The sequence below is a fragment of the Balearica regulorum genome, chromosome 4 (assembly GCF_011004875.1).
Source record: "Balearica regulorum gibbericeps isolate bBalReg1 chromosome 4, bBalReg1.pri, whole genome shotgun sequence".
Classification (NCBI taxonomy): Eukaryota; Metazoa; Chordata; class Aves; order Gruiformes; family Gruidae; genus Balearica; species Balearica regulorum.
Window position 1 is genome coordinate 63,859,952 of NC_046187.1, and position 25,990 is coordinate 63,885,941.

At 37.4% G+C, this 25,990-nt stretch overlaps 1 protein-coding gene across 2 annotated transcripts in view; it reads right to left on the minus strand.

Annotated features, from left to right (window-relative positions):
* The window catches only part of SLIT2 (slit guidance ligand 2), a 268,071-nt gene that overhangs the window by 67,025 nt on the left and 175,056 nt on the right, over nt 1-25,990 (minus strand). For both annotated transcript variants that reach the window (XM_075752405.1, XM_075752404.1), the window contains exons 9-14: nt 23,865-24,003; nt 4,758-4,829; nt 4,031-4,102; nt 3,439-3,510; nt 1,424-1,567; nt 1,132-1,295 (exon numbers count right to left, since the gene is read on the minus strand). In XM_075752405.1, the coding sequence (XP_075608520.1) occupies nt 1,132-1,295; nt 1,424-1,567; nt 3,439-3,510; nt 4,031-4,102; nt 4,758-4,829; nt 23,865-24,003 (663 nt within the window). The remainder of the gene's footprint in view (nt 1-1,131; nt 1,296-1,423; nt 1,568-3,438; nt 3,511-4,030; nt 4,103-4,757; nt 4,830-23,864; nt 24,004-25,990) is intronic.

A 25,990-nucleotide genomic window follows, 5' to 3' on the forward strand; every position in this document is an offset into this window, starting at 1 on the left:
GAGCTACATTTTAAAAACAGTAGTGGCAGAAAGGCAAAGTACAAGGTAAGTAAAGGTGTCAATTGAAATATGAACTAGCAGGTGCAACCTTCTAAGTAATTTAAGTAGAGGTATAATTTTGGTAGGTTGTGTGCAAATTTGTGAGACAAAAAAAAGTAAATGGAGCTGCATGCTAAGCTCTTATATTCAGAAAACAGAACTACTAGTAATCTACAAAGGAAAACTATTTCTAGCTACAGGTATTGACTAATGTTAATACACATGCATCAGTCTCCTAAAAGCTATAACAAACTTTGCTTTTTGGGGAGAAAGGGAGAGAGTATCTGCAGTTAGTCAATCCTACTGCAGAGCCAAACCTACCTGGAATGAAATACTGTTCTTTAGCTAAATAAAGAGAAAAAAAATAGAAGATGCACCTGAATGTCAGCAAGCAAAGAATGAGTTTTATTAGATTAAGTATGGACTACAGTTAACTACAGATAATTAAGTGAAAAAATGTGTATTTGCAATGAGAGCTGATAAACAACAAAGTGTGAATAGTCATAAATGTATCCGGAACATGGATAACCAACAGTTCTCATCTGGTATTTGCACTTGAGACTGAATAAATTGTAGAATGTGAAATGCACCTGGAACAGCTGGATACCATATGACAAAAGTTAGGATTTAGAGAAATGTAAGTAGGAAATGGAATAAGATTAGAAAAAGAAAACAGTAAATTTCAGTATGAGGTAAGCTCCCTGTATAAAATGAATATGTCATGTTTCCATATTTAGCTAGAAATTTTTAGATCTTTCACAAACTCCAGAGCCTTGTGGAAATTTTACACAATGATTTATGTTGGTGATACTTGTAGTGAATAACTTCAGCATTTCATGCTGAAGCATTATATATTGCATTTCTTTTGTTAAGATTTAATGCTACTCAGAAATAGTGCCAAATGTGTTAACTATAGTGATGTTCCATGATCCAATAGTCTACAACTTCCATGATATCCCCCTTCAGTCAAAGAATTAAAAAAGATTCTGCAATGTTTAATAATTCCATACAGAGCCAGCTGCCTTCATTAGAACTTCTATGACCACTGTCGTTGCCAATAAAAGAAAAATAGCAGCTGACTAAGAAAGTTACCTGAGCAGCGGAATTTCTTGCTTTTGATCTGGCCGATCCTTTTGTTTGCCAGACGGCGGGGACTGGTGCAACGGGCACCACTGGTCTCAATGGGGTTTGTATGAAGATAATCTGCCAGCCACTTCAGATGACAGTCACAGATAAATGGGTTCTGAGCCAAATGCCTTTCATGAAGAAAAAAATGGTAATTTCACACATTGTTTCCCTTTGGTCTCAGCAGTTCCCGATATTTTTAGTACACTGTAGAATATGAACTCACACTAAAGCCAACCATAAACAAGAGCATACATACAAGGTCTGAATCGCACGTAGGGGTGAGAAGGTGCCTTTGGCAATGGTCTGAAGCTTGTTGTCATACAAAGAAAGAAGATTCAAGTTGTGCAGATCTTGAAAAGCATCAACTCTCAGGCAATTGATCTTGTTGGCATTCAATAATCTGTTCAATGGAAGACAATTATAAAATTGAAAGAATTTGCTCAGTGTTGCTGCAGCTTCAGCGTTTTTCACAGATAATTCTTGTTCCGCATTTGTAACCAGAACAAGAAATATAGTAACAAATAGTAATTGACAGTGACATAAGGGATTTCAGTGAACTGAAATACCTTACTTAAGTGCTCTGAAATTATTTCTAAATATTTGCACCTTGGAGTGGAAATGTGTGGGTTCGTTCAGCTAAAATCAGATTTCTGGTATGTAGTGGTAGAACGTGTGTGGGGGGTATTTGTCTGTGCAAAGAAACAAGCTTAAAAAATCAAGTATCTGCAAGGAAAACTAGTTCCTTTTGCCAAACAAATAAACAAACAAAAAAGGAACGGAACACTGTGTTCATTAGCTGGAAGAGATGTGCAGTGGCACTTTTAATTATATGTTACTAATCAGCATGCTGCCGCATTAACAGAGTTGTAGTAAAAACTGGTGGCATGGAATATATCCAAATCTGTCTCGGATCCTTTTTCCTCTCCATCTTCAAAGGGAACCTTTTCTTCCCTGTACCTCCCGGACTTCTAAAGTTAAAACAAACAAGCCAATCTAAACCAACTCCTCCATGCTTTTGAAGAGGAAAAAAAATAATGTCATTCAACTAGATGCATTTTTAAAACCAAGTATTTTTTATTTTTTTCCCCACATCCAGCCAGAAATGGAATGGAATAGTGGATTTGGAAACCAATGCTCTGATAAACAGTTTCACCACACAACTAGAAATTTACTTAGACTGAAATGTATTGTCTATGCAAAGTACATCAAGCCATGGATATTTTTTTAATACAGAATAAACAGAAGTTCAGAGATGTCTCTTTTTTTTATTTACAAATTCTGAAATATGTTTTTGTAATTAAAATCTCTTTACAGAAAACCAGGAATGCATATCCCCCCACTATACTAGTTTGTGACTAAAAAAAATCAGAATGTAAACCTCTAGGTGGTGCTAGAACTTGCATTTTCTTTGTATTTACTTACTGTTTCGCCATCTTCAATGTGCTGTTAATTCACATTTTTCCAATAGCTATACTATGAAGTCTGGACATGAAATACTTCTAATCATTATTTAAGAAGAAACTTAAAATCAACAAGTCAGTTATTCGGGGACAATTTCTTCCAAAACCACCACTGTTGTGTTATGGCCCATTTCACAAATTTCTTTTATGTAGTACAACTAGTGCCCAGCCTCTTCTGCTACATATTGACAATACATGATAAACATATCACCATGACATTCTTCTTTATTGCAAGGATTAAATCTAAATAGAAATGGTTTGTAAGATTACACATGGAAATTTCCAAAGTCTTAAACACAATAGCAGCTGGAGTTCACAGACTCAAAGAATTGTAGAGGAGAGTGTCAGAAAACATTAAAAGTCATCAATGAAACTGTACTACAACTCTGTTCTTCCATGGGTACAACTAGAAATACAATTACATAGCATTTCCACTACATATTTTCTCTGTATAAAACACACAAATATTCCTTCTGTGGGTCCCCCACAACTTTATACATATTTGCCATTTACAGGGCAAGACAGTGTCATATCTTACGTGTTTTGTCCTTATAAATTCAACAAAAGGGAATAGTTTCATTTTAATCATTTTAGGCTGAGACATTAACTGAGATAGGATAAAATTGGTGGATGAATGGCACGCTGGCCTACAACAGCCTTGACTCCTTTGGCTTCAACATAATTTGTTTTTATTATACTCTGATATTACATACAGGATTTCCTGCCAGTTCTTCCCCAGGCATCTATCTCTCATCAAGTTTACCCTTCTGAGTTATCCCAAAGTAGAATAAATATTAAAAAAAATACTCACAGCAATTGCAGAGAAAAGAGTCCTTCAAACAGGCCTTTTGGAAGTTCTGTGATTTTATTGCCATAGAGGACACTGTACCAGGAAATAATAAAGCAAACAAAGCTGCCATTACGAAAGGCATATACTACGGAATTTTGACTTTCCATTTTCCTGAAGGGAATTTAACAGCAACAACTTTATACTTGCAAGATCCTTGTGGTCCTGTGAGGTAGCAGGATCATGCATTTTCCCAAAAGGTGTGTTGCCCAAAGAGCTCTCTTTAGAATCAGCACCTCACTGTTTACAGCCTTACCAAAGGACCTTGGTAAGTGCATTTGCTGTTTGTAGGAACAACTAACTAGGGAATAAAGGAAATGTTTGATTTTGTTCAACTCTTTGTCATGAACATATTTATTAAAAAAAAAGACATTTTCAGTGTCCAGCTGTGTTACAATATCCAATTAACACTCTCACATTCTGAAATTATTTTTACCAAGTTCAGAATTGATCAAATTTAAATGAAAATTCTACAGAGTGCCAAAAATCCAAAATAATTTCACTATAAGAATATGAGGAATTTGCTTCTGTTTTTACATGTCAAACAGATACCTACAGAGAATTGAGTGAACGTAAGCCCTGGAACGCATCTGGAGCTGCTTCAGAGATCTGGTTATTGCTCAGGTCACTGAAATAAATGAAATTTGATTCAATTAATCTATTTTCAAAATAGCAAACCTGAAAATAATATGTAATTAGAATTAGGCATGGAAGGGAGAGACAAATTAAAATATTTATGTGAAATACTGCCAAAGAATTTTAATAAAAAACCCACTAAAATTGCCAGTACGCTGAAACAAAATGCATGGTTTAAAATAGACCTTTCAAATGCTTGAGGAAAGAAAAAAAAGACAAAAAGATTTACTTTTCTTAATTGCTTAAGTACATTTTATAAAGAATTCTCTGCTATAGCCACAGGACTATACAGCCTCAAAGGTATTCTGAAATAACAGTGGTTTATCCCCATTAATTTATTTTTTTAATAGAATGTTCACTACAGTAACATATTGCTTCTATGCAGAACCATATTAAATAATTTCAATACTTGGTAAAAAACAATTATTACTGATGTGACAAAGATGCTATATGGTCTTAATAATCAGGCTGCTATATCAGTTAATCTTCCGGCAGTCAAACTTTCTTAAATGCTCACACATTGATTGCAGTTCCTCTGTATGACCTTGACTTGTTTTTTATTTTTATATATCCATATATATGTGTGTGTGTGTGTGTGTACATATATATGAAAATTAAAAAATAAATTTAAATTATTGGGTACGTACATTCTTCGAAGCTTTTTATATGGTGAGAAAGCTCCAGGAGGTATGACCTTGATTGAATTTTGTTCTAACCGTCTGCAAAAGAACAGCAACAACATAAAAATACAAAACCCAAGCCCAACAGCAATCTAAAGCCATAACAACCTAGAAGGGATAGACTTTAACAAAGAAGGCTATTTTTTGCTTTCTTTTTCAGTATAATTTTTATTGTGAGAAACAAGGTCATTTCACTTCAGTTTTCATTAAAAAAAAATCAGGTTTTGTCTGTAAAACTAAACCTTTTAACCTACAGAGCGTAATGTTGTAAATTAAGACCCCAATCTTGATTTTGTTTCTAAAGAAAATGTATTTTCAGAGCACACAGGATTTTTGTAAAATTTAAGCAAGAATTGTCATTAAAAAATTCAAATTTGTGTTGGTGTTGACTCCCAATGTATTATTCACATACGGCAATTTTTACAGTAAGTTTTATTTAGAAATGGCTAAAGACTTCTGCAAGTTAATCATTCAAGTATGCAAACCATAAGAATGGGGAGAGGAATATCTCTATAGAACAAATAACATATGTTGCTACCTACAGTAAGGCAAATGCCTTATTTTTAAGCACACACACATGATTTCTTTAGATACAGTACGTAACACATTTTTCTTTAAGATATAACACTAGGATTGCACAGCCACACTTCCAACTTCTTCTAACTAAGATTGTAGTTTATGTTACTGGCTGTGTTTGCTTTGTATGTATAGTGACTGTGACTGAAACTTGCCATACTGCAAAGTGTGAATTTGCTGATGGAAACAGTTTTCCAAGAATTTTTGAACTTCCAGAGCTCTGCATTTGAGAAATCTATGCTGATATCTATGGCCCACTTGCCAACAAGTCAAAACAGATTCAGCAATAAGCACATTTAAAATAGAAGCTACTTCTTCACGCATCACAGTATTTCATGGTTATGGCATCGCAAAAATTTCTATTATGTAGACGTAAGGAATGAAACTATTTATACTAAAAGGTACAGCAGGAAAAGGCAGTCTTATTCAAACGTATATACCATACTGATCTAACAAGCTTTCTATTTCCCTCTTTGATGCACAGGTATCAACTCTTACTGTGATCTAAGTACAGAAAGACAATGCCAAAAAACTATTTCAATTCTGTAGAATTTACTGCACTATTTTAAATCACTCCAACGTTGACTCTCAATCTAAGGTCAAAAAGCCTTTTAAAATCTAGATGCAGGAATATTAGCCTATTTTTTTCCTTTTACCCTTGTCCTATTAACTCTGTTCTGTTTCACTTTTGCTCTGATAGACAGACGTACGAGTTGCTGCGTGTGCGGTGTAACTAAAAAACTCAGATATTGACTCTGAGCAAGCCTTTCCAAGAAACAATTCTTACAACAGTTACTTCTTTTTGTAAAGTTTCTCCAGAGATCACAGTACAGCTGAACTAAAGAAAGATTTTTTTTTTACCGCTTTCATGAAGTTTTGTTCAGATGGAGATATTTAGACATTTAATACTCAAAATCTCTTAAGTCTGACCATGCTTTACCTTAACATTTGTTCTTGAATGGCTTATAAAGACATCAAGAAAAAAAAAAGCCTCAAAAAAATCTTCCTGACACATAGAAAATCTCACTTCATTGGAGCTGGTTTAGACAGGGTTCATATTTTAAAAAAGTCCTTAACTAGGAAAATGTTGCCACCTCGCTACAGTTTTCAGGTATATTTTAAACACTGCAGGGAATCCCATGGCACAAGACTGTTAACTTTTTCCATAAACACGATACACTTTTACATACTTTCTTCGCCTCTGCTGAGCCTTTTGGACCCATGAAACACATTTTGCATCGGACTGGGAGTACTGACCAGGTGACAATGGATCAAGGTCACTCTTCTCCAGTGCACTTGAGTAGATGCAGAAGGCAAACATCTAAGTAAAAACTTGCTTAAGTTAAAGGTCAACACCAAGTTAGACCAAACACAAGTATTTTCTGTTTTTACACTACATTTTCAGTTTAGTTTCCCCGGAAAATAAAGATGGCTTATCATCCCCAGAAAATAAAGATGCTTTTCATCTGGATAGTTTTCTACTCAGGTGGCAAGGTCAAAGAGAGGTAAAACTTTCAGATAATAAATTTCTAAAAATTTCTGTATTTTAGCAACGGGAAGGAGTTGAGAAACCAAATTAACCCAGCCATGAAGGGAATGGCAGCCATCCATCCATTCCTGTTACACACTCTATTTGGCAGCAACCAACTGCCTCACCACCAGGGATAGCGTGACCAGACATTTATCAGGTGTGTAGCTTTGAAAACCAGCCAAAAAATCTCTTGCACAGGGAAACACACAGGGCATATGCAGAGGACTGGAGAGGGGAGGGAGCAGTAAAAGGGACAGGGAAGGATTAGGCCATATTACAGCAGAGGACTTGAGTTGCTGGAGGGAGAGACACTGGGGAAAATGCTTACGTGTATACGGGAAAGACAGACATTGCCGTGGCAATGCTCCCACAAGGCTGTCACAAGCCTCATTTATAAATGCTGCTTACTAGCCCATGATGTAACCTAGTGCTGGAGGGCTCCAGTTTACATTCACCTGTCTTTAAACAGATAAAGCTCCTACTTAACTAAGCACGGTATGGAGTATTACTTGAGAAAGACAAGGTCTGATGTTAAATTAAGACACAAAGTATTTTCCAGTTTACTCTTTTAGTTTAAAAATATATTAGTTCTACAAACTGAAGTAACTTGCAGGATAAATGTATGCCATTTTTTATGAGAAGATGGAATAGCAGATTTAATTTACTGTTGTCTAATTTGTCCACAAATTAGATGATAGGTCCAAAACCTGAAGAAGTCCTACTACAGTATATTTCTGAAAGCTAATTTTCTAGCAGTTCTAATAGAGTGAACTACCAATTCACTGGTGGATATGTAAAATGAACTCCATGACAACTTTACCTAACACTTCCTTTTAGTGAGAAATTTACAGTCTAATAGACAGACTGTGCAGTACTGGGATAAATTTACAAGCTCTTCTGGACAGAGGATTTGTTATAGTAGGATCATCTAAGTATGTCTTTCCTTAACTCACACCAACATGTATGCGCTTAAACACATCACATTTTAGAAAATGAGATCAGTATAAGAAAGGAAAAATAAGATTATATAAATATAGAAGAAAAATCCTTTATACTCCACTTTGTCTGTAAAGAAAGTAGATCAAATCCACCTTTTCAAGCTTTGTTATCCTCTAATCTTCTGCTTTATCTTCCTAGAATCAGCTGAATTTGAGAGAGTGCAAATTTGCATCCACTATTCCAGAGAAAATCTAATTAGATATATTCCAGGGTCACAAAACACAGATAGACTAATATCTAAAGGAAATTTGCATACTACTGATAGACCCCATAGTAATTAAAAACTGTCCTTTATATTAATTCCTCATGTTAAATGAAACATTTTTAATTCTGGAATAAGATGGGTTGTAGTTATCTATTACCTAAAAAAGCAGCTATTAAGTGCTCGCCAAATGACATGGGCAGAAGGACCATTATATTAGAGAAGAACAAAAAGCTAATATCCGTATTTTTCCATGAAACATGTATTAAATTTTGTGCATAACATCTCCTTTCAAAGTCATCCTAGAAGTCATTCTTTTTTATGAAGGATCATCTTTGTATCGTAAACAGTACCTTGGTGGTTTCTTTTTCAAAAGCCACAATATTAGCAGCATATTTAATAAGATAAGAGAATGGAGGAAGACAGTTAAGTACATGCTTCATCAAAGCTTGCACTGCCTCATGTATAAGGAGTACTCTGCCCATCCCCACACAAACGCTAATTAATGCTCTTAGTATTAAGTCTCTTGCTCCTTTTAGTGCTTCACTTCAAAGAAGTCCTGTATCAATGCATAAGTGTTTTACTGTCTTTTAACACTGCCAAATTGGTTGAAATCTTTTTTTGAACACTATTCCCTAACCTCTCCTATCTAGGAAACGTACTGTGAACATTTCTGTTTCTAAATCTTTGCCCCCCCTCCCCGTGCTTATCGCTGCAGACACCGTAATGTACAACCACCTACTACTCTAAGAAACAAAGGTGCTTCTGCAGTTCTGACTTCCAACCTAATCAAATCAAATCAAAGTAGGTCCCCAGCCAGTAGCCAGATTCTTCCCACCCGGTCCCCAGAGTGCCCTGTGACATGTAAATCACTTGACACTTTCCAGGAGGATGCTGTTCTCTGCTATAAGCCTGCAAGCACACCATTACTGATTACTACTTCCGCACTTACAGAGACAGACAACATGCTTATTTATACTGACACTTTTAAACTAGCTTATTTTCCCACTATAAAAAGTCATTTCTATGAAAGACTTCTGCATCAGGAAAGAGGGCAGACTGGGAATGAAGAACACCCTGTTCTCTACAGAATCATTTTTATTTTAAATCATGCAGATGGGGTGCAATATACTAAGCCTGCTCAGTATAGAAAGGTAAAAAATACCGCACAGAGATGTGCTGCACCTAAAGGCATGTTAAGGGGTCAGAGGTACATAAATGTATTTTATGTATTTCTTAAAAATGTATTTCCTAACAATAAAACAAAACTTCTTCCTTAGGAAAACACAAATTTATGTGTATGGAGCAGCAAATTAGCCATGTATTTTATAATTAAACTATCAGCTTAAGTAAATTCACTCAAAAGTGGTTTTAGCAGTTAATTAATCTATACTTTTAATTCCAGCATCTACTCATTTACAAAAAGTCTGCAAGAAGCTTGTCAAGAAACCCCCAAAGAATTTTTACTACAGAGAAGAAAGTGTAAGCTGTGCAATGAGTCTGATGTATCGCACAGATGCTGATTATACATGGTAATAAAATTGACAGCTCTTCTCTGCATTTTCCCCATCTGCTTTTAAAGTAAATGGCAAAAACAGCTGTCAGAAAACAGAAAATAGATTTCAGTGATGGGATTCAGTGCAGCTCCTGAATCTGAAGAACTGCAGTACACAGCCAACACATCTCTCATCATATGCAACATCTGCCAGATTATTGGTGGGTTTTTTGTTGTTTGTTTTTAAAATAGGGAAACAGTAATGGTCTCCCTTTGCTACAGGAATCCTTCAGGCTATTAAACAAAGTACCTTTTTTTCTTTCTCAACGACTGCACCTCCAGAGTGCTTATATCCACTAAATGTCAATTCTAACTTTAGCAGCAAAAGAATTCTGTTGAAATCTGTGATATCATCCATGTCTAACAAAACAAAAGATGTATTTGGAATGACTACATTACTTGCACTTTAGAATTTCAGGCTTTAATTCTGTGTATTAATAAATCTGGTTGACAGTTTCCTAAATGTTTGCATATAAAGAATCACTGTCAATGTTGCTCTAAAGCTTGCCAAACTGTTAACATCCAGTCTAATTGTTCTATCAAATATTTCCTCAGGGGATTGATCGTAAATGACAGACGACTTCTTAGTCTGCATTACATCAAAAAAGTAACAAGAATTGTCATTCTAAAGCCATTAAACAATTCATCACATTTACTGAAAAGCAAGTCCCAAACCTGTATTCGTTTAATTTTTCATCACAGAAAGGGTCATCTCATGCTCTGAACCCTACAGCACCATTAATGATGATAGGCTTTACATTCCTCAATTGTTACAGATTCAGGTTGTAGGCAAAATGCACCACTTCTTAAAGAACTATTTGCTCAGTACTTTGGCATCTGTCAGAGTGCAGCTCCAGTGCAATTAGCCTGAGTCACCTAGAGTCAAGTTAAAGCCTGTCTAATTAGCCTATTTTTGATGAGAGTTGTTATACTAAAAAACTACTTGAGCTATTCAGAGTAACTGTATTAAGTTCACAAAAATAGATGTAATCCTACTACAGTCTTGGCTCATCACAAGCAGTGACTTGTCAACCTGTTCTCATTGAGCAGAAACACTAGCTTGAGAATTGCATCGCCATGCGAGACAGCCAGGGTGGCAGGAGTCCTTACTACCTGTTAAACACCACACAGACCTACACCATAAATTTGCCACAAAAATGTCAATGAGGTTTTTTAACTGAGAATGCTTTTCATAAGTGGTTGCTGCTTACTGGACCGGCTGCTTACTGGACCACGTATTTAGCAACATGTAAATAACAAAGAAAGCATTTCATTGATGATGAAGCACAAAATAGTGAAAAGTCAGTATCCATAGTTTCTTTTACAGTAACTTCACTCACATCATTGCTGAGAAAAAGTTATCAGTAGTGAAGAGCCATATGTGAAAATAAAATCTAAGAGTAACAACACCTTTGGAGTGTGGCACAGCTGTCAGAGATCTATGAGGGTTTTGCTGGAAGAGCTAGATGGGCCTTCTCCAGCTTCCCTTCATGCTGTATAAAATATTCATTTATTCCATGCTTGAGTTATTTTCTTTCCCTTGGCAGAGTACAGAGAGGTCCCTCAAGGTGCCTCTTCCACTTCAATACCCACCAGAAACTTGCACAAAACCCTCAGAGGTGGAAAAGCGTTCATTCTGGCCAGTACCTACTTCCAGCGCCTCTGGACATCAGCACTGGTTTCACGTTTCTTGTCTAGTTGCGTTCTGTGTCTCTATGTCCTCCTGACTGTTGAAATTATCCCTTGTCCTCTGAACTTAATTTTTAAGAGAGGACACCAGGGTATGAAGAAACGCAAAGATGTGAACAAATGCAGCACAGAACGCATGCTAATAAAGAACAGATTAAATATTCTACCTACAAAAATCACTGTGTCTGACAACTAACATAAGAATGTTAAAAAAAAAAAAGCATAAAGCCACATGATTGACCAGTAATTTTCAGATTAGGAAGATATTTGAGTAAGAACATGACAAATCATTTCTCTTGTGTCTGTTAAGCAGACAGGATTAGCTATCAAATTAGCAAAATCATCTATATTTGAAGCAGTCAAATGGAATATATTTCAAGTTTTGCTTGAGAAATATTAAGGTAGGAATCCCAAATATAAGTTAAATGTAATTCAGTGAAATCTGTATTGGCAAATTTAATATATTAAGGCAAAGAAGTTAATACCTCAACAGATTCCTTTACCTAATTTTGTTTCATATTTATTCAATACATTGCCTCACAGACAATGCATTTTTCATTATTCACAGGTAATTATTGTATGTTTATATGCACACATCATATGAAAGATGTTAAGATTTTAACAAATACCTACATTTTCAATAAAGCAAACAAACCATTTTGTTTTATATTGCAATGGGCACAAATGCTGGTTTTGCTAAGAATTAGTGACCTTCCCACCATCAAAAAAAAAGTATATAAAGAGAATTGCATTCACATCCTTGACACAGATGAATAGTCTAAACTGACTGTCACTTATGATAGGGAGTGGCAAGCCATAAAACCTTTCTAGTAAAATTATGAAGTAGTATTTTCATGCAAAGATTTTTATATTTGCATTAATAGATTAAACAGGGCCAAGTGCTGACGAATATAGAAAAGTTGAGTCACAGTGTATATTGATCCTAATATTTTAGTTTCATGTCAGCTATTTCGCACCAGATATTTCCATTTTATTGGGATTCTTTTTTTGGTCCTCCTCTATATGTAAAGCCATAGTCCTGTGAATTCTTTTGAACAAACTTCTAGGGAAAAGATAAGCATATAACTAATACATTGTAACTAATAGTATTGCATGTAAAAATCACGTACTTTTATTTGATATAAGCTTCTGGACATAAAAAAATGCAGTAACTTTTAAGCAAAACAGAAGCAAAAGCTCTATATTTCACTGAAAAATCAGAATGCCTCCCCAGTCCACTAGTGAAACATTTCAGTATCAAGTCCAATGCATCAGTCAGGATTGGTCTTAAAAATACTGGCTTTAAAACCTTTGGAAAGGGAAGAAGATAAGAGAAGATTTGAAGAAAAGTACACATGAAGTACAGGTGACGAAAAGCATATATGAGAAAAGTTAATTTTAAAAACGTGGCAGCTACATGAAGTTGCTCAAATGCCTGGAATGTTAGATGCAGGGGGGTTGGAACTAGATGATCTTTAAGGTCCCTTCCAACTCAAACCATTCTACGATTCTATGATTAAGAGCTGAGAAAATATTAGTCAGATCATATTAATTTGTCGAAGGTGCATTTACCAAATAGTAAGGTACTTAGTTATGTATCTTTTAATGCACTTTATTTCAATCCAGCAATTTCTGAAAATTCAAAAACTGGCACATTTTTCTGGCTTCCTACTGACCAAAGTATGTGTCAGCATTCTTAAGGAATTGAACACTGTTATAATAATTTTAATCTTTGTATCCATAAGTACACATCATCTTTTCACTTGACATCTGCATACACTGGCAGTATTCTATGCATTTGTCATCTCAGAAATTAAGAAAAGATTCTGATAAATCAGAAAAGTTTCAAAAAGAGCCATACAAATAATGAAATGGCTGTAAAACATTTTTTGGTGACAACAGAAAGATCCATCTAAGTAGGGTAGCATTGGAAGGTTAACACAGGTTAAGCAATGGCAGGTTCTAGAAGAAAGGAAGATATGGTTACAGAGGATTCTTGCAACCTACTAAAAATCTTAACAATACACAGTGAAACAAGACTAATGACTATGTATATAAATATATGTATATTTCTATTTATAGAAACCAACTTGGCAAAACCTTTCCAGAACTTCACTGGATGTGCAAGACTTGTGGCTGACAGCTTAACTGTTTAAGAGGCAAATGATATTTATGAGCTAGCATTCTGTATAAGTCCTTAAAAGCCAATGTTTTGATTTAAACTAGAAAGCAGAAACAAATGCAGACACTGAAAAACAATCATCAGTTTAGTGTCTTGCCACTTATTGCATCCTCCCCTCAGCATTTGGACCCATTCCCTTCAAGCTGCAAAGATGCAGGGCTTGCTCTCATTTCTGTCAGGCTACTGTAGATAGCCGAATCACACTTTGAGCTGCTAAAAATAGAGAAAGCTGCCTTATCTCTGACGTTTCGGAGTTTTCCTGCTATATGAGTCTGAACTGTCTTCAATAAATGTGCCTAAACCCTTCCCAAGGGACTTTTCTCTGTAAAGGGTCATCCTTAGAAGCATTTTGGTGTCTCAGTGTAAGTCTCTCTGTTCAATAGCTACTTATTTAAGGCTGTGATTTGGACTTTTAGCTGAGGATGAATTTTAAAAGACAACAGAAATGGTGAAACTGTACACGTACCAAGCTTAGATTGTAAAAGATACACACATAAATCTCCCAGTTCTCAAATAAAAATCCGCATTTACGCAAAGCACTTCCCCAGTGTCTGCTGCGTAATCAGGTCACTCGTCACTCTATCTTGGTTAAACGCTATCTGTCAAGTTCAGTTCTGTCAGAGCTCATTTCCTTTCCCCTCCTTTCTTTCTTCTTTTTCCCCTTTCTTTCCTTTACCTTTGTTTTTTTTCCCCCTTCTCCTTTAATATAATTTGAGTGTTACTGTGAGAAGCAATCTCAGGAGCTTTTAATCCTGCTTAATATCACAGCGCTCACAAAGATGTAGTTGAGTGCTTGGCATAATACACAATCATTAATCAACAGGCTTATGAAAACAAAGTATAAGGGCGAATGAGATGGACAAAGATTGAAAACATGAAAAATAGTAGAAATCAGGAAGGTTAGACAAGACAAGACTGAGGGGACAAATTAGGAAACTATCATGGGAAATGTAAATAAAGTTATCATGAAACAACCATACAGCTTCCAGATTTGGCATTCAAACATTAGAAAGCTGCATTCACAAGAAAGAACAACTTTATCTTGAAGACCGCAGTAATTACGAAGTCATTGACTTTTCACTACACTGGATTATGAAGGCGAACTGTTAAAATTCCCAACTCCTCTATGTTTTTTTCATTTCATATATCATGTGGTTTAGGGTCTTTTCTGCCCCTTACAAAGGCTAAAATTATTTATACAACTGTTGCTTAGTTAACAGGGGCAACTCTCCAGTCACCCTCCCCTCCAGCAAACCTTCCCTCTCCCCAACACACCACTGTAGTGACTGCTACCGTTCTAAAAACAAAGCAAATTTCATTAAGTCCTTCCTTTGATTACTGAAATGGTTTCAATATAAACAAAAATAAAAAAAAAAATCTATTTAATGCCACTCTTGTTTGCTTAAATAATAGTTTATACAAAGTTGTGGTCATCAGAGCAGGTAATTCCCCCCCGCATCATCCTTAGAAACCCTTATTACAATTGTATTTATTTTCTTTTATTCAGAATACTATAGTAAGGAAAGAGGTTTTGGAACCACTTTGACTGGTACTTCAAGCCACAGAAGAGAAGAGAAAATCAGAAGAATGTAAGAGCAGCATTTTCACGAGGTAGTCCAGCTCATTAATGGCTTTTTGGCCTCTTCTTTTGAAATAAGAGCCTGTCACTTACCAGTCTGAAAGAAGGTACCAGTACCTTTAATAGAATTGCTGCTGGGTCGCTATTTGTAAGGTTTCTGATAGTCTGTTTGAACACGTGCCAAAAAGTCTCTATTCGAAGGGAACCAGAGTTACTTCTGCTGATAACTCAAAGAATTTTCACGCAGAACATGAATTCTAAAATGCGACCAAGTGAAAAGAGATTAACGGTGCTGAAAAACTAAAATGTGGAAGGAATGTCTGCATAGAGGTTGATAAATGCTATTGCCATTACAAAGGCTATACTTTCTAAAACCAATTAAAGTAATAGTTTTGAACCTTAAGAATGACTAATGCCTTTAATATATGAGCTGTATGGCAAAGGAGGAAAGCACTAGGTGCATTAGAGCACTGGAGTTGGTTAAGCTCAGTAGACCAAACATGCCAATGAAAGAGCATCCCATAAGAATTTCTGGAAAAGGGGAGAGGTTTAAACAACGAATCTAAATCAACTCATTATGATGCTTCTAATGAACGAATAATATATCATGCTTTGCTTAAGTCAATGGAAAAAGGCTCAAATAAGGCACTCTAAATACAAAAGTTTAAAGACTGTTAATAGGTAACATTTATTGGCAATGTGTTTTGCCTCACAATGTTTACAATACGGACATTAAAATAATAGGGCTATGGGAAATATTTTAAAAAGTTCCCCAAATGTTTCCTGCAGGTCACTCATAGTATGAAACCTTTTCATTTGGCCCAGAGGCACAGGTGCATCTGTGCACCCTTTTTACTTCTGTCCTTCCTGCAGAATTAGTAGGTGCACTGGAACTCGAGGAGCTTGGTGCTCAAACAATTATTTTGGTTTTTAAGATATATATAGAATATGAAATATTTCTTTCTCAAATAATATCACATTGATCGGACAGAGCCTGAAAAGAAAAGCTTAGGTGTTCTTACTTAGCTGTGTGTGAGTTTATTTAGATAATAAAGAGGAGAATTAATTTTGCAGAAAGGGTGTAACTGGTACAGCTACCATTGTATTAAGTCAATAAAGATTAAGAATTACATTTACTGAGATGCTGAATACTTAATTTTGCTCTGAGCTTTATCACACCAGAAGGGAAAAAGAGAGACCACCACAGGCTTTATTCTCTTTCCATTTTCACTGGCAGCTACCTGGAGATAAGCAGTCCTGTTACCGAAGGCATCTTCCCAAGAGGCACTTGGCAGACAATGCACTGCCTGCTAATTGACTTTGCGCAACAGGAATTGCTAGTTTTAGCCAACTGACTTCTGTACCAATCAAGAAGTCAGACAGAGCGGTACGACAAAACCCTCTCAGCAACACACGGATGCTCGGCAATAAATCCAACTGTACTGGAATGAAACAGCATTTCGTCAATGGGCTCTGCCTCCTCCTGCTCCCAGGAGGGAGAACACCTGCTTGTTCCTCAACCACTTCAGCTTTCGGTGCAAACTCATTTTCTTCAGTGTTTACGCTATGACACCAAACTCAGAGACAGAGAGGCTGCAGTGCAGTGCATGTACATAGTCTCCTTGCCAACTCTGCTACAGAAGCAGTAGCCATCAGCAGAGAAGACAGGTCCTACTGTCTTAAAATGTCATCCCAAACCAGTTGTCCAGCAGAACTATGAAGGCAATGCAAAGTCACGACATCCGTGCCATTAGCCTTTCCTTTTACTTTTCACAGAAGAGCTCACTCAGAGCTTCAACATGCAAAATTTTACTCAACTGAAACTGCCAATGTGTAATATTTAAGAAATTCAATTTTCCATTTAAAGGATTTTTTAGCATATGATTTAGATGGAGGTTAATTTATCAACCGTGGGGGGAAGCATAAAATTGTCAACATGGAATGTACACTTTAAACCTGCAGTTTAATTATATACACTAGAAGGACAAAGAATAACATTATTACCACTTAGATTTTATGCAGCATTGTCCCAGATGGACTAACAATGCAACAAATACAAATTATTTTCATGCAGAAACAGATCAGACAACATTTTATCTAAAGGACTTTTGCGTTGGGCAAAGAGAAAGAAATCAGTGCTTCATAGGGTACTGAGGAGCTGACTGAGGTCAGGCTTCCCATTGACAGAAAGGATGAAAGAAATCGATAGAGAATATAGCAAAACATCATGAGCATGTGTTGAAGGCAAACTTCACAAGAGCCTCAGGAAAAAAAAGGGGATTATGGACCTTCAAAAAATAAATATGGCTTATATTCTTATTAATGGCAACCTGTTATATACATAATAACAAAGAAATAAGAGGCAGAAATGGATGGAAAAATGAAATCTCACAAAATAAGTTGTCAACTTTTAAGCATCTCTATACAGAGCTGACAATAAAAGTTTAATGTCAGCCTCATGGGAAAAGGTTATTCACATGAGACACAATAAAGCAGATACAAAAGGCAGGAAAGACAGAGTCCCCAGAGGTGTTTGCGGACCATGAAGTTGGCTGAAGCGTAACATGACAGGCTGATAGTACTCAGCACTGGATCCTGCAAATACAGCCTATAAACAGGTGACAGCAACGTCGTAGGGCAGAGAAACTTGTCCAGAGTAAGGCAATTTGAAAGCATTATAGATTTTTCAAATGTTCCTGTCAATGAAGTATGTTGAGAAAACCAGATGAAAATGATCAGTTGAAACTGCAGAAAAAGATTCAAATATGGAAAAGCACTGAAAAGATCAGACAACACCTGGCACATGCAAAATAGAAGTATAATGCCAATTTTCTTGTGGTGTACACAAGAATCTGGTGATGGTAGTATTATAAAGATGAGTGAATAAATAATAATTTGGCTGTTAAAGCCTGTACATCCTTCAGAAAACAACAGGGAACCAGCACGTTTCTCTCTCTTCCTGAGAACTGGGGAGTTCCTGCCAAAGCATGTGCTTAAAAGGGTGATTAAGATAATAAAGCCATGTGTGTGGGAACTGTATAACAGTGGTGGAAATACAGTTTCACTATACCCTTCCGCCTTGCGTTCAGCCACTCCTCAGCATTCTCAACGCTACTGTGACAGTATGGTCTCATCTCTGCAAATGTTTACTGTCAGCTACCATTTTGGAATACCTTCAACATTATCACATAAGGGATAAATGAAAAACCAAATTATTTTCTGGGATACAATCATTCTTTCTAATTTAATCTCAAGGCGTTGCTATAAGCAACAGTTGCAAAGTACTACTTTAAAAGCAAAGCTTTAAAACACTTTTTATTGTATGATAACAACACAGGAATGTCACAATCTTGTGCATGTTGAAGTTAGTTATAAGCAGATGTGTTGGGTTTGCATGGCAAGGTTTTGGTAGCTGGGGGGCTACAGGGGTGGCTTCTGTGAGAAGCTGCTAGAAGCTTCCCCTGTGTCTGACAGAGCCAATGCCAGCCGGCTCCAAGATGGACCCACCACTGGCCAAGGCCGAGCCAATCAGTGCCTCTGTGATAACATATTTAAGAAAGAGAAAACCAGTTAGAGAGAGCTTTTGCAGCTGGAGAGAGGAGTGAGAAGATGTAAGAAACTCTGCAGACACCAAGGTCAGTGCAGAAGGAGGGGCAGGAGGGTGCTCCAGGCGCCGGAGCAGAGATCCCCCTGCAGCCCGTGGTGAAGACCATGGTGAAGCAGGCTGTCCCCCTGCAGCCCATGGAGGAGGGATGAGGGGGTGTAGAGATTCCACCTGCAGCCTGTGGAGGACCCCACGCCGGAGCAGGTGGAGGCACCTGAAGGAGGCTGTGGCCTGTGGGAAGCCCACGCTGGAGCAAGCTCCTGGCAGGACCTGTGGATCCGTGAAGAGAGGAGCCCACGCCAGAGCAGGTTTGCTGGCAGGACTTGTGACCCCATGGGGGACCCACGCTGGAGCTTTTTGCTCCTGAAGGTCTGCACCCCTGTGGGAGAGATTCACGTTGGAGAAGTTCGTGAAGGACTGTCTCCCGTTCGAGCAGGGGAACGATGAGAGGAGTCCTCCCCCTGAGGAAGAAGTGGCAGAAACACCGTGTGATGAGCTGACCGTAACCCCCACTCCCCGTCCCCCTGTGCCGCTGAGGGGGGCGGAGGTTGAAGCCGGGAGTGAAGTTGAGCCCGGGAAGATGGGAGGGGTGGGGGGAGGTTTGATTTTATTTTTCATTCCTCTACTCTGTTTTGCCTAGTAATAAATTAGATGAATTTTCCCTCTACGTTCAGTTTGTTTTGCTCGTGATGATAATTAGTGAGTGATCTCTCCCTGTCCTTATCTCGACCCAGAAGCTTTTCGTTGCACCTTTTCTCCCCTGTCTAGTGAATGAGGGGAGTGATAGAGCGGCTCTGGTGGGCACCTGGCCCTCAGCCAGGGTCAACCCACCACAGCAGAGAGGACTGAAGTCCTGCATAGAGCAGCTTTAAAAAGTACGATACAACTGGATTCAATGTTCAAAATGTCTGTGGATGGAATAACAGGATTACATCTTCAAACGTCTGGTTCCTGCCAAAACTGCACGAACTAAGAAAAAAGCCCTAGGACTCTTTGCAGATAGGTCAACAGAAAACGTGGTGCAATGTGCACTGGCAGTTAAAGAAAGCAAGTCAGTGTTAGGTTGCAAAAGGCAAATGAAAGAAAACTGAAATTCCATTAATATAAAGTAATGGTTCCCTATCATCTGGAATATTGCGTTCAACTCTGGTCATTGCAGGTCAAAAAAATTTAGAAAACAAAATGTTTGGAGGAAAGGGAGGAGATCAATTAAGACATGGAAGGTTTTGGCATCCAGAAAGATTGAATGGATTTGGAACAGTTAGTTTAGAGATGAATGAAGGTGGCATGCAAAATAGAAGGTGGCAGGACAAATTATAAATCTGAATGCATTTTCCCTCCCTCTGCAAAGACAAAGGAAAATTAAGGAAATTTTAAAATACTGTATTTTAAACTGGAAGGATTTGAGCACAACCCCCTCCCCAAAAAATTATTAGCTTAAAATAACATGAAGATTAAGAGCATAGTAGGGTTTAAAGGAGATTGGAAGTTTCAAAGAAAACTTTTTTTTTTTTTCCTGAAAGCTATGCAAATTTTCCAGTTTCAGAAAAAGAACTGCAACACACATTGCGAGCAAGGAAAATATTTGTCCTACTGGTGTTTTACTTCTGTAGTTATATATTGATGTTTCCAAAACATTCTTCAGGGACAACTGATGTAGGCTGCTGGCAGGGTGGAGTGCTGGTTTGATCCAGTCTTGTAGACTTCCCTCACTTCATTATTGGTAAAACCTTTTTTATTCCATAAACCACTCATTCTCCAAACTCTTTTCTCTCTCTAATTCTCTTTGATGCTATGATGGTAAATATACTTGCCACCCATGACAATCATAAAAGAATTATCACTAATTATTTTCCTCACATTAAAGCAACCAGTATAGTGTAAAGCTTTCCCCATACAACCATTAAAAAATACTTACTTGTCAAAATTTCAACTCCTCTTCAACCTATTGACAAGGAAGCAGCAAAGATCATGTGATTCTCATCAAATACTCACAACAGCCTCTAACCTAATTCTTCCACTCAGTTTCAGAGCCCTTCATGTGCCTCATTTCTCTCCTTCCACTCAACCAGGAAGTTTTGTTCTCACTGTATGGTAACTGCAGTCTACCACTGGCTCAAATCATATCTCAATCCTTCTGTCTGCTTTACTCAAAAACTAAATCAATCACTGAAGTCCAGTTTTCTCACCACACTGGCGTTCACTGATATATGCTTAACATAAAATAATCACCAAAGTTTGGCTTTCTAATGTTCTATCTCTTCCTGTACTAGATTTTGCATAAATGTATGTTCATACGTCTTATGGCATGAATGATGTTATTTAACTGTGCAAAATACTGTCACCTGCTTTTTATTTAGCCAGCACTTATAAACTAGATACAATACAGATAGATATCAGATAATTTACACTGTATCACTATAAACAATACACATTGTAGCATGGTATATATACTATACATGTTTATATGAGCACACACATATTTATCTATATTAATGAATTATGGATCTCAGAATGTGCAACGGTCTCACTCTGGGATTTGGACACTGTGCCCAGTCTAGCAAGAAGCATTCAGCCTCGGTTTGCAATCAGTTAAATGCTGAGCCAAATGCTGGAGGTATTGTTCTATGATGGCTTTTACTCTCCAGGCCAATAAACTGCTGAAGATCATACCAGTCCACGCTTAAAACTCAACAGCATTTCTTACATAGAAAGTATAGCGAACAGAGTAGTGGAAAACATCTTTCCATTCTGTAAATTCCCATTTGTTTTCCTCTTACACTAATTTCTTTTAACAGGGATTTCAAAGTCAACTAGTAACTTCCATATCCTATCATTTCTTTGGGAGTGATGACCCTTAAAATAAAGATTCAAGAACACTCTTGCAATCTCTAGCACCAAATTTCTCAACGGAGTACAGATGTTAAAAGTAGGTATCTCCACTAAACTACGTAGGTCTAGAAGATAGTGATGCAAAAGTCAGTCTTCCAGTGTCTGTAATCTCTATTCAGGATTAGCTCGGTTAGCAGCAGAAATATAGTGGGGAATGTCTGAGACATACTCCTTACTTCTTTCTTGTAATATTTTTCCCCCTTCTCTATGCACACAGATGTACATATGCAAGAAAAAGAGCCAGTATACAACTAGTTAAATAATTAAAACAGTCTGTGCAGCCTTCCCAGGCACTGTGCGTGGATTTTCTGAAGTAGTCTCTTTATTTGAAGGAGAGTGTTTTTTTCTGAGAGGGGTGAAAGGTAGAAGTAGTGCTTGTATTATATAGCCAAATGACTGAACTGGGTCAGGTAGGGTCAGCCAGGTCAGTCTTAACAGCAGTAATAATGAACTGACAGACATGATTATTATTCACATTCTAAGAAGAAACTACAGTACTTGCAATTCTGTGAAGTTCAAAAACACAGGTCAGATATCAACAAGCCATGAGATTGCCATAAAATTGCAAAATTCTACTTTATCTTTAAAAATCTCATTGTGGAGGTCTATTTTTAAACTTTCAAGATCTTATGTACTATGGATAGAAAGATGTACCTTCAGGAGACCTCTTCCCTTTCACTTCAGGCACCTGTTCCCCTCGCCTCCTTTATCCAAAATTCTTAACATTATCTTATATCATAAGGTGCTCACAAGGATATTATTCTGAATACACTCCCTAACTCATTTACTTCTAGCCAGACCCTCCTTACCAGGCTGAAGGCACAGCTACTTTCCCACTATTTCCCTAAATGGAATTCCCAGTTTCTCTTCCAAAACACTCCTTCTGCTGACCCCAGTGTAGAAAGATGCTCATGTTGCCGAGTCCCTGCCCATCTTGTCAGCAAGCTCACCTTTTGCCTGCCCTGTGCAGAAGACAACCCAGCAGTAACATTCCTTCTGTGCGCACAACCTCTCAGCCACATTGCTCTTGAAGCCTGCAGGCCCTGTAGCACCTTTGCTAAGACTCTGCTCGACGGTCAGGACATAGTTGCACTTTTTGTAAATGTTTCTGCTGTGTATGATGTCACACAACCTTATCAGCATGCGTGCCCTTCTGTCCACAGGTACATGGTATTAACACGTTGACTATCCCACAGATCCCACTCAACCACCCTACTTGTGCCTTCTCAGAGGATACTGCTTTAGCGGAACACTTATTATGGGTGGTGTAGGATGCTGATCTTTCATGCAAAGATATGCTTCTCTAATAGGGACTCTGATGAATAAAGTGATTGAAAGTGAGTATCATGGTTTAAGCCCAGCCAGCAGCTCAGCACCAGGCAGCCGCTCGCTCACTCCCCCCACAATGAGATGGAGGAGAGAATCAGAAGGGTAAAAGTGAGAAAACTCATGGGTTGAGATAAAGACAGTTTAATAGTAAAGCAAAAGCTGCGTGTGCAAATAAAGCAAAGCAAGGAATTCATTCCCCACTTCCCATGGGCAGGCAGGTGTTCAGCCATCTCCAGGAAAGCAGGGCTCCATCACACGTAATGGTTACTTGGGAAGACAAACACCATCACTGTGAACATCCCCCCCCCATCTTCCTTCTTGCCCCAGCTTTATATACTGAGCATGACGCCCTATGGTATGGAAAATCCCTTTGGTCAGTTGGGGTCAGCTGTCCCGGCTGTGTCCCCTCCCAACTCCTTGTGCACCCCCAGCCTACTCGCTGGTGGGGTGGGGTGAGAAGCAGAAAAGGCCTTGGCTCTCTGTAAGCACTGCTCAGCAGTAACGAAAACATCCCTGTGTTAGCAACACTGCTTTCAGCACAAACCCAAAACACAGCCCCATGCCAGCTACTATGGAGAAAATTAACTCTGTGCCAGCCAAACCCAGCGCAGCAAGCAACCCTGAAAGCAACAGGGTTTATAGCCTGCAGTGAAAAGCCACTCGTGGAAAAGTAAGTATTCCTGAACTCTTTTAAAACCAACTCAGAATGCAGTTTTAACTATGGATTGTGAGTAGTGCATACAAAACTAACTAATAGGAGAAAATAAAGGTCCTAAATATTTTTATATACCTGCGTATTTCTTTTATATCTGAATTTGAATGGGTATTCCAAAATTCCTACCCTGGATAATGCATGAATTTATACAAATAACAAAAATTAATACATAGGAAAAAACTGTTTTCTGCAAGTTCATCGAAACAAGTCAGATTACGCACATTTCAGTAATGGTTTCTGGAAGGTTCGTCGGGATCTCAGTAAGGCCCTTCCCACGACAGTCCACAATGTTGTTACTACAGGTGCATGCCGTAGGGCAATGCAAGACACTGCAGGACGGAGCCATGAAGGATTGGTGACCTGCAAAGGAAAAGAGTTTCTCCTAAAACAGCACAATACTGTCAAACAGTAGTCCAGTTTACCTCAAAAGTGAAACATCACATTTTACATTTCCTTGAAAAATTTAAGGCACAACTTCTAAAATAACCATTGTAGCCTACCAATACTTTTGAACTGCATTAATTTAAATACCTAGTTAATAGCAACATGTAAATACAATACTGAGAGATGAAAGACAAATGCTCTACTACTGTGCTAGCATTACATCATTTTTCAACTTCTTTAGCAATTGCATTCAAAATCATCTTGTTAAAGATTGTGTGATCCATTTTTCAAGTATATTTTATTTAGTCTTTGTTTTTAAAAACCAATAACTGATTTACTTAGTTTTCAGAGTTTTGTGTAGTATTAACAATGCATGTCAACAGACATGAATGATCTTTGCTACAAAAACTGAAGGTGTCCTGCTAGTTATGTTCAGCTCTGCAGATACTTATCCGAGTACAGTCCTTCAGTTATATATGCCTTACAGACAATTTGGGAGTTATGGTGTTTTCATTCGCTCACACAAAAATAAATAAAAGTTTTGACTTCACAGCTCATACTCTCACTCTCTGTGTTAGCTCAGCAGACTTCTTCCTCCCACAACCTACCATTCTTACAAACTCAGGTGGCTCATTTACACAACTTCCCCCCCCCCAAGTTCTTGTGCTACATGCTTATGTACATTTATAATCGCATTTAAACATAATCACTTCATACTTAGGTATGTTTTGCAAAGTAAAAAACATTATATTTTCCTGCAAAGAGCTAGATTTTATAATATGTTAATGCATTCATTCTTCTATAGATTTCATGATACAGAATTACTGTTTTGTAATGATACAGAAAGGCACAAAGGTACGAGAAAGGCATGAAGCACTCTTTTTCTTACTTTTTTATTAAGGTAAAAAAAGCTAGAGATTGTTTTGAAATTCTCAGGGAAAAAAACTTCTTTACTATGAAACCACAACTAAGATTTCTCTCACTATATTTAAAGTGATATATTACCATAGGAAGGGTACATTGATAATGTAAGTTGCAGCCAATACTGTTCCTACTTACAATTTCAAATAACAACTGCTCAAGTTTTAAATTACTGAAACGGGTAGTCTCCTGAGGTAGCAGTTTGCAATAAAATAATTTGATTTCACATTTAGATGGCAGTGCCATCACGAAAGATGACTTTCATGTCAGAGGCTGTTTAATAAGAACAAAACACTATGCTCTCCACAAAAGTCTTTTAAAAGCATAAATCTGTGCAAATTTTGGCATATTTATTTACGCTTCTGGGGTTCTGCAGAAAATGAACCAGTAGAAACAACCCTGCTGAATCACTGAAAGGACAGATAGCTATATTCCAGCTGGTTTTTAACGGGGTTTTTAGGAAACTTGAAACAGTAGACAAAGTTTACAGAAAATTTTCAATCTGAGTCTAAAAATATTTAAATAAGAAAGATAAACTTGCCTTCTTCCTCATCTAGAAGATATGAATGAAGAAAAAAAATCGAATAGAGAAAATGTGATTAGTAACGAACTGTTAGTCATTTTATTATTTCATATCAGAAAATAACCTGATGCACTAAAGCATAGCAATAACATTCAGAAAGTTACTGAGGGATTCAGAATATTATTTAAACTGCAGAAAATAACAACAAGAAAAAGCAAAAACCTGTAAAGTTAAGAGAGATTAATTCCTTATTACTAAAGGCCTTATGCTCTCAGTCAGTGCACCTTTTATTTAATTTTCAGCATCTCTCCACCATAACTATACTTTTAGAAGGCTATATAATGTATGTGAATGCAGCATTTACACAAAATTTGTAAGGACAGAAGCACCCCCTCACAAGATACAAACAGCAATTAAACGGATTAGTTTATTTTTTTAATAAACATCAATGCTTGGATTATGCAAAAGCTAGCAAAAGGCACCACGCAGCACCAGCAGCACCGCTGAGCTGGCAGTAGG